Here is a 14,917-nt window from a genome sequence, read left to right as displayed (position 1 = left end):
TTAATGTTTGTTTCGGCTACCGAACATTCAATTTTTTAGGGAAAAAGCCATTAAAGATGATAATAAAAAAAACATTCTTTACTTTCACTTTAAAAGAAATCTAAACTTGTTTCTTGCACTACTCCTCCTACTTCCACTTTTTAACATTTTGAGGAAATCAAAAATATATTTGAAATGGGAATTTATACTTTTTTCATTTTTTCGACCAAGCAAAGTCGTATAGTGATATTTGTACATCTTTGGACGTGGTGAGTTGAATTTTTGGGCCCAAACAAAAAAGTCTGTCCCTTGAAAGTGACAACCATGGATTCTAACCACACACACACACTGCATCATAGGATATACATGTATCATGATTCACAAAAATAAGTCCCCAAAATAATGTAACATTACATCAAAAGAATATTTCACAACCCACTGTATATTGTTTCATAATGCGAAACCCAGGTGTAGTCAATGTGATGAGGGGGCACGGGTGGCCCAGTCGTCTAAGGCGCCGCGATTCGCTGTGCACAGTTGCGTCCCTTTGGCACGCCAGAAACCTATGATTGTGGGTTCGAATCCCGGTTCACCCCGATTATGTTTCTAGGTTTGTCAGCACCATACCCGTGCTCGTGGGTTTCACTGAAGTTTTAACGTCCGAGACCTGCATCACTTCGGGCTTTCCTCCCACATTAAGCTGACACGCCGTGATATAACAGGAATAATGTTAAAAGCGGCGTTAAACCCAACTCACTCACTCACTCAATGAGATGAAATGATGACAAATTCTACCCAGTGAAACTAGAACTGATCGTGAACCCGACATATATAACATGTAATGCTGAAGTCATGTGTCTAGGACATGCAGATTTACCGGTACCATCAAGAAGTCATCTTTGGTTGTGTGCAAGGCAAAAAGATTTAAATTAAAGCACAATAGTTACCATGTGCCATCTTTGGGCTAAGAATAAAGAATTGCGGTGTGTTCCCTTTACAAAACTGCTATGTGCGCTGACCAAGGTGGTCTGACCTTAAACATTTAGCAATTGTGGTATGTGCCATGGTCACGCTGGAGACTATATATATGGTTTTGACTTAACAATGATGTATGTATCTATTGCTTCTGTTGTCTGGGATCTTTCTGAAAAAATATTTTCCAAAGAAAAAAGAACATGAAATTCCTCAGGTTTTACCCCAAAATATAAATTTATCATTAGTTCCAAGATGTCCTGAAAATGAATGTTTAGTTAAATAAAATATTTATTGTTTTTCAAACCTTCCTACATAAGAAAACATCCAACTATGTTTTGTTTTTTAACATTTGAAAGATATAATGATCTTTGGGACACATCCATTTTCAAACTAAAAAATATTTTGCTGTCTGTCCATTTGTAAGATATTTTTAAAAATCAGGATCCAAATAACAATTATTATTTACCTAGCTCAAGGATGATGTGTATCAATGATTGAGTGATTTTGGCTTAATGCCGCTTTGAACGGTATTTCAGTTATGTCAGTGGGGAAAGGGGGGGGGAGTCTCAAGTGATGCATGTCTCAGACGATTCCCACTTAGGTGAATCCAATGAGCACGGGTATGGTGCTGACAAGCCTAGAAACATAATCGGGAAGAATTGGGATTCAAATCCACGATCATTAGATTCTGCCATGCCCAAGGGAAGCAACTGTTCACATTGAATTATAGTGCCTTACACGACTGGTCCACCCATGCTCCCGATGATGATAGTGATGATGATGATGATGATGATGGTGATGATGATGATGATGGATTTCATGATCATTCTGCATCAAGACAATAACACAAGAAAACAAAGGTACTGATTACATCAAACATAAACATACTCTGGTGTAAAATGGATTTCATCATGTGGTGGAATTTTGCAACAACAATATCATTAAAATCAGATCTAAGTTCTCGTTGTCGCTAAACAAAGATCTGAGGACATCCCATTACGAGTCACGTCAGAATGACCTTTCATGAACTTTGACCGACCACTGAAACATCTAACAATCATCCAGTTCCGGCAAGAACATTCCGGAATGTCTAATATATGGTTGTGATTGTATGGCAGTGCTTCCCACGTACTGTGCAATGCCTCTTCCGTTCAAATGTTTATCCCATGGAAGGGAGAGATACTTATGGGCCATAACTGTCGTTCGGAATAACCCGTTTTAACGTTTTTGAGGTTGCATGATCAAAAAACACATTCCGACTGTCACTTTCATGATCTGGTAAGCGACCCTTTAATTGGTCGGATGAAAGGTCGTTCTGACGTGACCCCTAATGGGATGTCCTCAGATCTTTGTTTAGCAATAGCGAGAACTAAGATCGGATTTAAATGAGATTGTACGCGACAAGGACTTGTACACACAGCATAAAATAACATAGTACAGTCTTTCTATTGATGGACAAAATAACATAAATAGTCTTCACATTTTGTTCACTTCAAAGAAGCTAAAATGACAAGAAACAAATAAATATAGTCTATTAATAAATGAAATTAAAATATAAGTTCCATGTTACAATAAAGGAACTTTTAATAAACACAGTACTTTTTTCTTCACTCAAACAAATTATTTCCTTCATCAGCACTAAGGAAAAAAATTGAATGAGAGTTGTTTTTTAAAGAAAAGGTTACTAAGCAACCTGTGCAAATGCACTATCAATCACATTTGTTAAAAAAACACTCAGTGAGTGTAAACTTTAGCGCTCACATTTCATCCACACACGCTACAGTATCTGCAAAATCTCTGCATTTTAACCACTTATAAATAATTTGATGGAAATATAATTTCTTATTATCTTGCTATCATTTAATACACATTTATATCATGTACTGGATAGCGTTATCGATGCAGTAAACCAATCTGATAAACTTGGTATCAGAATCTGATTAATATGCAAATGAGTGCCCCAAAGGAACTATATTTTATAAGCTCCCACGAATCAAGGCAAGGTCTACTTGGTCAATAAACAGTTACCTGACACTCCCAATAATCATAGACAGGTGTTTTTCATCGTGCGGATGTTTCTGTACACAAACATGACTTCAAATTATTTTTTCGAATTTAGTGATTAGGGTGGTTCACTCTTGCATTGTATTCATACATGTTTTACGAAAGACACTCAATTGACTGAAATATTGTCAGAAAGGGCAATTTTAAACAACGTTCTCCCCCTTCAAACAACGATTATTTTAAGAGTGCCATGTGATAAAGAGATTATCAACCTCGTGTGTTTCTGCATCTGTCATAAATATCATCAGGAATACAAGATATGGATTATACAACTTGTATCCCTGATATAGGATGGAAACACACTCGCCTAATTATATCTAAATTGGTCATTGTACTGAGAAAGGTTTAATTAGCTGTAAGCAGCCGGAACAACAGCTGAATATAAAATATCCATAATCAGGGCACATGTCCACAGTTGACCAAATTAATCCTCATAGAGCATGTACATGAACTAATACGTATTTGTTGAGATCATCATGACCCACACATTTGTAAACACTACAAAAAGTGTTTTTTCGGTGATGTTCATTGAACCATATAAGAGATCTGTGCCAAAAGCTCTTGAGTCTACGAGCTTGAATATATCTCTAAGTTGTGTTCAGTGGTGTCATATAAACTCTTATAGCTGACCTTACAAGACCAAACAGTTTTTAACAAAACTCAGGCTTCTGATTTGTGATTTAAACTCGCAGAAGTCTTTCAAATACTCTAAAGTTGAAATTTTGACCGCTAGGCAGTCAGAGTATCCAGAGCACAGAAATTATAGTGATACAACATAAAACCAAAAAGCGGTGAAATATGAAAAATCTATATAAAGATATGAATTGGAAATGTTAGAATTTATGTAATAATTCACAAAAAGTGGAAGCCAGAAATACAAATATGCTGAGTGTAGGGTGAAGACCCTCTGACTCTGGGCTACCCGGGAAACAATACAACCTGGACTCTGTTCCACAAAGCAATCTTAGCGCTAAGATGATCATAACTCCCATACTTTAACATAGGCTAACGGTAGTCATAGGGCTATGATCGCTTTGTGGAACGGGGCCCTGTACATATACAGTGGACCACAGTGACCTCCGTCGTGCACAGTGGACCACAGTGACCTCCGTTGTGCACAGTGGACCACATTGACCTCCGTCGTGCACAGTGGACCACAGTGACCTCCGTCGTGCACAGTGGACCACATTGACCTCCGTCGTGCACAGTGGACCACAGTGACCTCCGTCGTGCACAGTGGACCACAGTGACCTCCGTCGTGCACAGTGGACCACAGTGACCTCCGTCGTGAACAGTGGACCACAGTGACCTCCGTCATGCACGGCCCAGTGGACCACAGTGACCTCCGTCATGCACGGACCAGTGGACCACAGTGACCTCCGTCATGCATGGCCAAGTGGACCACAGTGACCTCCGTCGTGCACGGCCCAGTGGACCACAGTGACCTCCGTCATGCTCGGACCAGTGGACCACAGTGACCTCCGTCATGCTCGGACCAGTGGACCACAGTGACCTCCGTCATGCTCGGACCAGTGGATCTACAGAGGAAGACTTGTATGGAAGGAATGATGGGGAGACCATGGAATGATGAGAACAATATAATTTACACACTGATACCAATATTTACATATCTTATATACAAAATATTTTCATGCGATAAAAGTTTGGGAAAACATAGAGGAATATTCACCCAAATATTAAATATGAAACTTGAAGTTCAGGAATAAAACTGGGGAAGAAAAAAACCCTGGAGGTGCTTGCCAAATACCAGTATATTCAGGGCCCCGTTCCTCAAAGCGATCTTAGCGCGGCGATGATCGTAAGCCTATGTTAAAGTATGGGACTTACGATCACCTTAGCGCAAAGATTGCTTTGAGGAACGGGGCCCAGGTCAAGAATAGGGCCCATTCTGCAATGAAATTATTTTCCTAAAGGAACCTGCCCAGTATCAGAGCATATCAGTATCTTCAGGTTTTCAAGAATAGGGAATAAATAAAATTATTGCCCAATGTCAGAGAAAATATGTGATCTCACCCCTCTTTTATGCTCAATATTACTATATGTAGGTTTCATTATGGGTCAAATCTACAATGAGCGGGACCTCAGAAGCATGTGACACAATGAATCAATGTGGTCAGTCCTTTAACCTAAATACCCACAGTCTACACCAGTACTTCAATGGGACGAATAACTCACGAGTTTGTGTGTAATTGTCTAAATCCATTGACGCAGTAATGGTTCTTGTCTTGCCATAATCCCGTGTTATTCTGCCACACATCAATAAGGCTTGATATATAAACATAACAATAAACTATTAGCCTGTAAACAAGTTACATGTGTTGAAGCACATGTTTATCTAAAGCAGGTGTGTAGCGTTATCGAGTACACCGAACTCCATAACCTAAAGTCTTTAAGCTTTAAGTTTACATTACTTTATTTTATTGGTGCATTACTTGGTTTGCGAATCTACCAACTCAAAAATATGATATCTGACGTAATAAGCCCCCGCTCTAATAAACGCCCATGGCGATATTTGCTAATATATTGGCAAGTGAACAATCCCAATAAGGGCCCCCTAATTCTAATTTTGAGAGTGCCTGGGCATTTATTTCGTCGAATACGGTAATCCCAGCTTGTTTCGCTGACCCAGTCAAGTAATTCATGCTCACTGATAAAAAACACTACCACAAAACAAAGGATGTCGCCATGACAAATACCATCTTCTTCCCTATAAACACTGACTCACCAATAATGCAAAATTGAAAAAAACAAAAACAAAAAAAAAACAACATTTTTTATTTATCCAGGCACTAGGTTTTAAAATTTAAATCTAAGTGAGTCAGACAAAATTTAGAACAGGGCATACCTTCCACTGTGCACTGGCTGAAGAAAACTAAACATCAAATGTTGTTAGGAAAATAGTACTGAGTAGCTCTCCTCACAGGGAACTTGGTGTGTGGTTGTTGATATACAGTGGTGTTAATGGTCCCTTGGTTATTACTATTTGAAACTGAGTTCATATGCAATAAAGACATGTCTGTTGAAGTGAGTGTCATGTGAGGAATGCGAGTAGCTGAAGCGTGGCCATTGTAACACGAATCAAAGGCAATAATGATATGAAATATAGTTTTCAGTAATATTTCTGTTTTTGCACGACTATATCTTGCAGAAATGTGTCAGTGCCCCTGATTACTTGGCAGGAAAGTAACACTAGCTCTGTATTCCGATACATGTACAAACAAATATCCTGCCATGTTTCCCCATGTCAACTATTAAATATTATCTTATTACAAAAAATTATTGTGGGGTGAGTGAGTATGGTTTTACGCCGCTTTTAGCAATATTCCAGCAATATCACGGCGGGGGACACCACAAATGGGCTTCACACATTGTACCCATGTCGGGAATCGAACCCGGGTCTTCGGTGTGACGAGCTAACACTTTAACCACTAGGCTACCCGACTGCCCCCACAAAAACTAAATATTTTAGGCCTTAATCATAAGAAATAACTGATAAAATTTTCATAATTTGTCATTTTTCTCTTGCCTCACATCATTTTATTTTCCCCAGTTGCCTATTCATCATAGTCCAAAGATAGGCGGGGCGGATCTCCAGGGTGGGGTGGGGTGTAGACAATATCCACACAAAACCCCCACCCATCCATCCCACACACGCACATACACACACACACACACAATACTGAGAGATGGTTTTGATATTTTTGGACTCCTCCTTTTGAATAATGCTGGTTCCTCCTTTGCCAAGACATTTTACAGACAGATATTTTAAGCGCGCTTCATACAGTTTTCTGAGATCTCTGAAAATGGATTCATTACTTCAAAAACTTTTGATCTTTTTTTGTAGACAATATTTGCTGTTACCAACATATCTATACAAAGACAACACACCTGCTAAATATAATTTGCAATACCAAAGAATCTCCCACGCCAGCCATAGCCTACAGGATCAGCTGGTTTCTCCCCTTTGTGCAGATATTCATCCATGTTTCCCCATGTTAACTATTAGATATTATCTTATAACAAAAAATAAAGTGGGTTGAGTGAGTATGGTTTTACGCCGCTTTTAGCAATATTCCAGCAATATCACGGCAGGGGACACCAGAAATGGACTTCACACATTGTACCCATGTCGGGAATCGAACCCGGGTCTTCGGCGTGACGAGCGAATGCTTTAATCACGAGGCTACCAGACCGCCCCCACAAACCCATAGTGAAAACATGCACCTAATGCATTCACTTCTGTTCCCACACACATCCTTTCTAATCAACCCACAACACAGAAATATCTGTAGTGTTTCAACATATCTCAAGCCATTTCCCAAACTGTGTCTAAGTCTGCGGATTGTAAACAGTCCATCGATATTTGTAATCATCCTACCAACCAATGCATGTTCAGCTATCAGTTGTTCCTTCACAAATATGCTCGGATTCCAACTGTCAGTCCAACCTGTTCCTTTCTTTATGCTTTGACCCTGTTCCACAGAGCAATCTTAGCACAAAGATGATCGTAACTCCCATCCTATAACATAGACTTACGCTAACCACAGCAGTAAGATTGCTTTGACCCTGTTCCACAGAGCAAAATTAGCGCAAAGATGATCGTAACTCTGATACTATAATATAGACTTACGCTAACCACAGCAGTAAGATTGCTTTGACCCTGTTCCACAGAGCAAAATTAGCGCAAAGATGATCGTAACTCCCATCCTATAATATAGACCTACGCTATCCACAGAACTAAGAGGACCTGGGCCCTGTTCCTCAAAGCGATCTTAGCGCTACAATGATCGTAAACCTATGTTAAAGTAAGGGGCTTACGATCACCTTAGTGCTAAGATCGCTTGGTGGAAAGGGGCCCCCAGGCCCTATTCCTTTCTTTATGGCCATATATACTCACCAACAAAAGAAACGCGAATACCGTACATGTTCGTCAGTGTGTGAAGAATTACTCATATTCAAGAGGTATAAGATTGGTTCGATGCACAAACGAACATACTGGTATGTTGTGTGAACCGATACTCATGAATGCATCACATGTGACATCATAGATCCATGACTCAAGATGCACCTTTGTCTCGTGCAGGATTAGCGTGTAAAGTTTGGAAATCACGTGCAGCATATTGGGATAAGAAGACAGACACTCTGGGTAACACTTGACGGATTGTAAGTTTTGTCAGTAATCGGTACACACTGGAAACATCTCTTCTTAACATACATACTTCTCTATATGTTTCGATGGTTCGCGTTTCTATTGGTGGTGATATATTACATATCTCCAGTTAATAATATGGTCCTATGACCACAACCTTTGATCATTTTGATTTTGATCCAAATCTCTTCAAATTACAATTTCCTTCTTAATAAAAAAACAAAACATTTTTCAGACACATTACACTCATTTGTCACTTTTCTAAATTAAGCGACCTTTCTGAATAAAACAAAATTGTATTGTGATATACCTCTCATTCATTGGTGTAAAATAGCATTGAATGAGAATAACATGACTTCTAATCACCACCCACCTCCCCACTTGGACCCCCCATGGTCTGAGGCACAATGCTGTGTGCAGAGTTGTGTCCCTTAGATACCGGGGGTCCATGCCCCTTGCTTCACCAGTGATAAATGTCTACACCATGCTTCACTCGGGCACCCACAAAGTGATCTAAGGGCTAAGATTAACGTAACTTCCATGTTCTAACATAGACTTACGCTAACCACAGGACTAAGATCGCTTTGTCCCTGTTCAACAGAGCAAACTTAGTGCAAAAATTAACGTAACAACCTTACTATAACGTAGGCTTACGATTACCACAGGACTAAGATTGCTTTGACCCTGTTCCACAGAGCAATCTTAGCACAAAGATGATCGTAATTCCCATACTATAACATAGACTTACGCTTACCACAGGACTAAGATCGTTTAGACCCTGTTCCACAGAGCAAAATTAGTGCAAAAATTAACATAACATCCTTACTATAACGTAGGCTTATGATTACCACAGCACTAAGATTGCTTTGACCCTGTTCTTAGATTGCTCTGTGGAACAGGGTCAAAGCAATCTTAGCGCAAAGATGATCATAACTCCGATACTATAACATAGAGCAATCTTAGTGCAAAGATAATCACAACTCCCATACTATAACTTATGCTAACCACAGAACTAAGAGGACCTGGTCCCTGTTTCACAGTGTGACATTACCGCTAAGACAATAATAACTCTCACGTTTCAACAATAACTTAGATAGTTGTAGTGCTACGATCGCTTTGCGGAACGATGCCCTGGTCTCCATATGCGCAGCCACGCCGTGACGTAACTACAAAATTGTTGACAGCGGCGCTTAATCCAACTCACTCACTCAATTGTGTCTCTCTTGCTGCTCTTCCAATTGCTCTATTCGGCGAAGTTGCTGGCCGGCTCTGCGGGCGGCTTCCTTGTTGCCGAGTTTCTCCTCCATGTCCTTCAGGTAGAAGTAGAATGCCTTTTGGTAGGGTTCCACCTTGATGCCCTGCAGACGATATCAAAAATGCTCTTAGCAATAATCCAGCAATAGTACAACGAAATGTTAAAAAATCCCCGATTTATCTCCTGTATAATATCATATAAAATTTACGTAAATAACGAACTCTCTACAGCGAACTAACGGATACAGCGAACTGATATCTGATCACCGACAAGCCCATCTATCACTAATTAGTGACGTGTATAGCGAACTGAGAAATCTCACTCAGTGTCAAGTGTCACTGACAATTGGCTGTACGCAATCAGCGGCGAATCAAAACAATGGCGGCGAATCAATAGCGGTGACGGATCAACCTTGTTAAATGTGTACATAAAATAGTCTATTTAGCCTATTCTCAAACTTGCGACTTGCATAGATTATGGAAAGAAAACTATCAATAATAAAATCCTAACTTTTCCAGGGAAAACTCTTCCTTCTTTCATACATTGGGGTTTATGTTGCACATGTTAAAAGTGTTCCAACTATCATGAGAAAAGCAGTTAAGGAAGGTGATATCGTGAGAACAAATCCATGGGATTTAGAGTGTAGTACCAAAGACTTGTTTCTGTAGCACAAAAAGGTCATTTAAATAGAATCTGAAATGTTGGGGCGTAGGGAAAGGTCTTATTAACAAGAAAACATAGTGATCCATATCCCCCGCCATCTTTGCATTTTTAGTACAATTGTAAATACATATACATATCCAAGATGGCGGACGTTTCCGAGCGAAAACGTGTATAACGAACAACGGATATAACGAACTGATTTCTCTGGTCCCTTGAGTTCTGACCCGTGAAGATTCCGGGGAAGAATAGGTCTTCAGCAACCCATGCTTGCCGTAAAAGGTGACTATGCTTGTCGTAAAAGGCGACTAACGGGATCGGGTGGTCAGACTCGCTGACTTGGTTGATGCATGCCATCGATCCCAATTGCGTGGATCGATGCTCATGATATCAATAACTGGATTGTCTGGTCAAAACTTGATTATTTTACAGACCGCCATCATATAGCTGGAATATTGCTGAGTGCGGCGTTAAACAACAAACAAACCAACCAACCCACATGTAGACTGGTCTGTTTTCTTGGCACCCAAGGCAAGGGAGACAACTGATGTGACTCCAGCTTCCACACTTTCATGTGGAGGATTAAGCACATGTGAGGATTTTTATGAAATTAAAACCTGCGTCCACAGGATAATTTTCATCACAAGGATAAGGGTTTTAAATATCATAAAAACCAACGAGGAAGTGTTCTTATAAACCAAAAAAACAACAACTTTACACATTTTTATCAACATTTGTATGTTTCCAGCATACTTTCCATAAACCTTAGGAAATGGGCGTAAAATATTTGTTGCTGGCATAACGGTTCTTGAAAACGATGTTCTAAAAAGCATTGTGTTTTATCAGCGCCTCTGTAGCCTTGTGGTACACTCACTGGGCTACAGATACGAAGGTTGCGTGTTTGATCCTGGGAAATATAAAGAAAATGTTTTACATTTCATTGCATGTTACAATCTGAATGGAAGTTGTATCAATAAAATCCCCTCAATGTTTATAACACAGTATATAGCAAACATGCCTGGAATATTCATAAAATTCCGGGAATATTATATAAAGTCCTTGGGATATTACAACGTCCCTGTTTATGAGATTTAACCCCACTGGAGAACAATAGGATGACGTCACTGGAGGCTTATAAAGTCAGTTAACTCTCTTGCCTGGGGAAGCTGTTTTCTGGGCGACCTGTGTTCTCTTGATTCTCTTGAGTCACAGCCCTAAAAACTGAGCTGACCTGAATGTTTCTGGATTATTTGCAGCATCATCTATTCATGGATCAGACTACACACGTTAAGTGGCACACAATTGAAGCTCATTGTATGTGTGTATTATGCACACACTGGTAGTCAATCTGTAGTCAAATACTCTATATCCCAAGTACCCTATTGTTTGTGCTATTTTAAATCTGTTTGATATCAAAAGCGATATATATATATATATTTTGTGGTATTTAAGATGTTTTCATGATCACAAGTTTTATAATCATTGTGTTATAGTAGAGGTCATAACATCTATTTTATGGTCTCTGGTTATAGTGAGATTATATAATTGTGTTATAGTAGAGATCATAACATCTATTTTATGGTCTCTGGTTATAGTGAGATTATATAATAGTGTTATAGCAGAGATCATAACATCTATTTCTTGGTCTCTGGTTATAGTGAGATTATATAATAGTGTTATAGTAGAGATCATAACATCTATTTTATGGTCTCTGGTTATAGTGAGATTACATAACTGTGTTATAGCAGTCATCATAACATCTATTTTATGGTCTCTGGTTATTGTGAGATTATATAATGGTGTTATAGTAATACTGAATCATTTGGATTTAAAACATTTAGTTAAAGGTGACCATGAAAAAACCATAGATGCATCATCTAATTAAGCACACAAAGCTGGTTAACTGGTGGAAAAACATGGAACCTTTTTTTTGTATGCTCTTGAAAGCATGCATTGGATAACATGATGTTTTACAAAAGAACAAAGGCTTGGATTTCCTGCCTGAAGAGTTACCATGGTGACCACCACTACCTGCTTCAAATTGGACCAAGAGACAAATTTATCGGTATTTTACTCATCAAGGAATACATTTATGAATGGCCTTTCCCAGGTTGATATTACACAGCTGTATAATTGGTTACATATTAGTTTGGACAGCCCAGAACAAAGGAGGAAACTAGAGAGGCCACTTGTGCGCAAATTTTGTTTTTTTATTGAAACAATTTTTAGAAGCCTAACCTCGGAGTCGTGATTTATCCTATGCACAGGCATCACAGTAACCTCAAAATTCAGGATTTGGAAAACGTCCTGTCTAACCTGTCAAGTGAACATCTCACCTGTCAAGTGAACGTTTCACCTGTCAAAGCAGTGTCAGTGAACGTCTCACCTGTCAAGTGAACGTCTCACCTGTCAAGTAAACGTCTCACCTGTCAAGTGAACGTTTCACATGTCAAAGCAGTGTCAGTGAACATCTCACCTGTCAAGTGAACGTCTCACCTGTCACGTGAATGTTTCACCTGTCAAGGCAGGGTCAGTAAACGTCTCACCTGTCAAGTGAACGTCTCACCTGTCAAGTGAACGTTTCACCTGTCAAGGCAGGGTCAGTAAACGTCTCACCTGTCAAGTGAATGCCTCACCTGTCAAGGCAGTGTCAGTAACTGCCTCACCTGTCAAGGCAGTGTCAGTAACTGCCTCACCTGTCAAGGTAGTGTCAGTGAACGTCTCACCTGTCAAGGCAGTGTCAGTGAATGCCTCACCTGTCAAGGCAGTGTCAGTGAATGTCTCACCTGTCAAGGCAGTGTCAGTAACTGCCTCACCTGTCAAGGCAGTGTCAGTGAATGCCTCACCTGTCAAGGCAGTGTCAGTGAACGTCTCACCTGTCAAGGCACTGTCAGTGAACGTCTCACCTGTCAAGTGAACGTCTCACCTGTCAAGACAGTGTCAGTGAATGCCTCACCTGTCAAGGCAGGTCAGTAAACGTCTCACCTGTCAAGTGAATGCCTCACCTGTCAAGTGAACGTCTCACCTGTCAAGGCAGTGTCAGTTACTGCCTCACCTGTCAAGGCAGTGTCAGTGAATGCCTCACCTGTCAAGGAAGTGTCAGTAACTGCCTCACCTGTCAAGGCAGTGTCAGTAACTGCCTCACCTGTCAAGGCAGTGTCAGTGAATGCCTCACCTGTCAAGGCAGTGTCAGTGAATGCCTCACCTGTCAAGGCAGTGTCAGTGAACGTCTCACCTTTCAAGGCAGTGTCAGTGAATGCCTCACCTGTCAAGGCAGTGTCAGTGAATGCCTCACCTGTCAAGGCAGTGTCAGTGAATGTCTCACCTGTCAAGGCAGTGTCAGTAACTGCCTCATCTGTCAAGGCAGTGTCAGTGAACGTCTCACCTGTCAAGTAAACGTCTCACCTGTCAAGTGATCATCTCACCTGTCAAGTGAATGTCTCACCTGTCAAGTGAACGTCTTACCTGTCAAGTGAACGTCTCACCTGTCAAGTGAACGTCTCACCTGTCAAGGCAGTGTCAGTAACTGCCTCACCTGTCAAGGAAGTGTCAGTAACTGCCTCACCTGTCAAGGCAGTGTCAGTGAACGCCTCACCTGTCAAGGCAGGGTCAGTAAACGTCTCACCTGTCAAGTGAATGCCTCACCTGTCAAGGCAGTGTCAGTGAATACCTCACCGGCCAAGGCAGTGTCAGTGAATGCCTCACCTGCCAAGGCAGTGTCAGTGAACGTCTCACCTGTCAAGGCAGTGTCAGTGAATGCCTCACCTGTCAAGGCAGTGTCAGTGAATGTCTCACCTGTCAAGGCAGTGTCAGTAACTGCCTCACCTGTCAAGGCAGTGTCAGTGAATGCCTCACCTGTCAAGGCAGTGTCAGTGAACGTCTCACCTGTCAAGGCAGTGTCAGTGAACGTCTCACCTGTCAAGTGAACGTCTCACCTGTCAAGGCAGTGTCAGTGAATGCCTCACCTGTCAAGGCAGTGTCAGTAAACGTCTCACCTGTCAAGTGAATGCCTCACCTGTCAAGTGAACGTCTCACCTGTCAAGGCAGTGTCAGTTACTGCCTCACCTGTCAAGGCAGTGTCAGTGAATGCCTCACCTGTCAAGGCAGTGTCAGTAACTGCCTCACCTGTCAAGGCAGTGTCAGTAACTGCCTCACCTGTCAAGGCAGTGTCAGTGAATGCCTCACCTGTCAAGGCAGTGTCAGTGAACGTCTCACCTGTCAAGGCAGTGTCAGTGAATGCCTCACCTGTCAAGGCAGTGTCAGTGAATGCCTCACCTGTCAAGGCAGTGTCAGTGAATGTCTCACCTGTCAAGGCAGTGTCAGTTACTGCCTCATCTGTCAAGGCAGTGTCAGTGAACGTCTCACCTGTCAAGTGAACGTCTCACCTGTCAAGTGATCATCTCACCTGTCAAGTGAATGTCTCACCTGTCAAGTGAACGTCTTACCTGTCAAGTGAATGTCTCACCTGTCAAGTGAACGTCTCACCTGTCAAGGCAGTGTCAGTAACTGCCTCACCTGTCAAGGAAGTGTCAGTAACTGCCTCACCTGTCAAGGCAGTGTCAGTGAACGCCTCACCTGTCAAGGCAGGGTCAGTAAACGTCTCACCTGTCAAGTGAATGCCTCACCTGTCAAGGCAGTGTCAGTGAATACCTCACTGGCCAAGGCAGTGTCAGTGAATGCCTCACCTGCCAAGGCAGTGTCAGTGAACGCCTCACCTGTCAAGGCAGTGTCAGTGAATGCCTCACCTGTGAAGGCAGTGTCAGTGAATGTCTCACCTGTCAAGGCAGTGTCAGTAACTGCCTCATCTGTCAAGG

General features: G+C 41.2%; 1 protein-coding gene across 3 annotated transcripts in view; it reads right to left on the bottom strand.

Moving 5' to 3' along the window:
• Positions 1 to 626: 626 nt before the first annotated feature.
• Positions 627 to 14,917, bottom strand: part of LOC124133842 — a 101,704-nt gene continuing 87,413 nt past the window's right edge. For all 3 annotated transcript variants that reach the window (XM_048397016.1, XM_048397015.1, XM_048397014.1), the window contains one exon: positions 627 to 9,546. In XM_048397016.1, coding sequence (XP_048252973.1) covers positions 9,397 to 9,546 — 150 coding nt within the window. In that variant the 3' untranslated portion in view covers positions 627 to 9,396. The remainder of the gene's footprint in view (positions 9,547 to 14,917) is intronic.

Source organism: Haliotis rufescens, unplaced genomic scaffold (genome assembly GCF_023055435.1).
Source record: "Haliotis rufescens isolate VD_foot unplaced genomic scaffold, xgHalRufe1.0.p SCAF_16, whole genome shotgun sequence".
Taxonomy (NCBI): Eukaryota; Metazoa; Mollusca; class Gastropoda; order Lepetellida; family Haliotidae; genus Haliotis; species Haliotis rufescens.
This window is presented reverse-complemented; position numbering and strand designations above follow the sequence as displayed.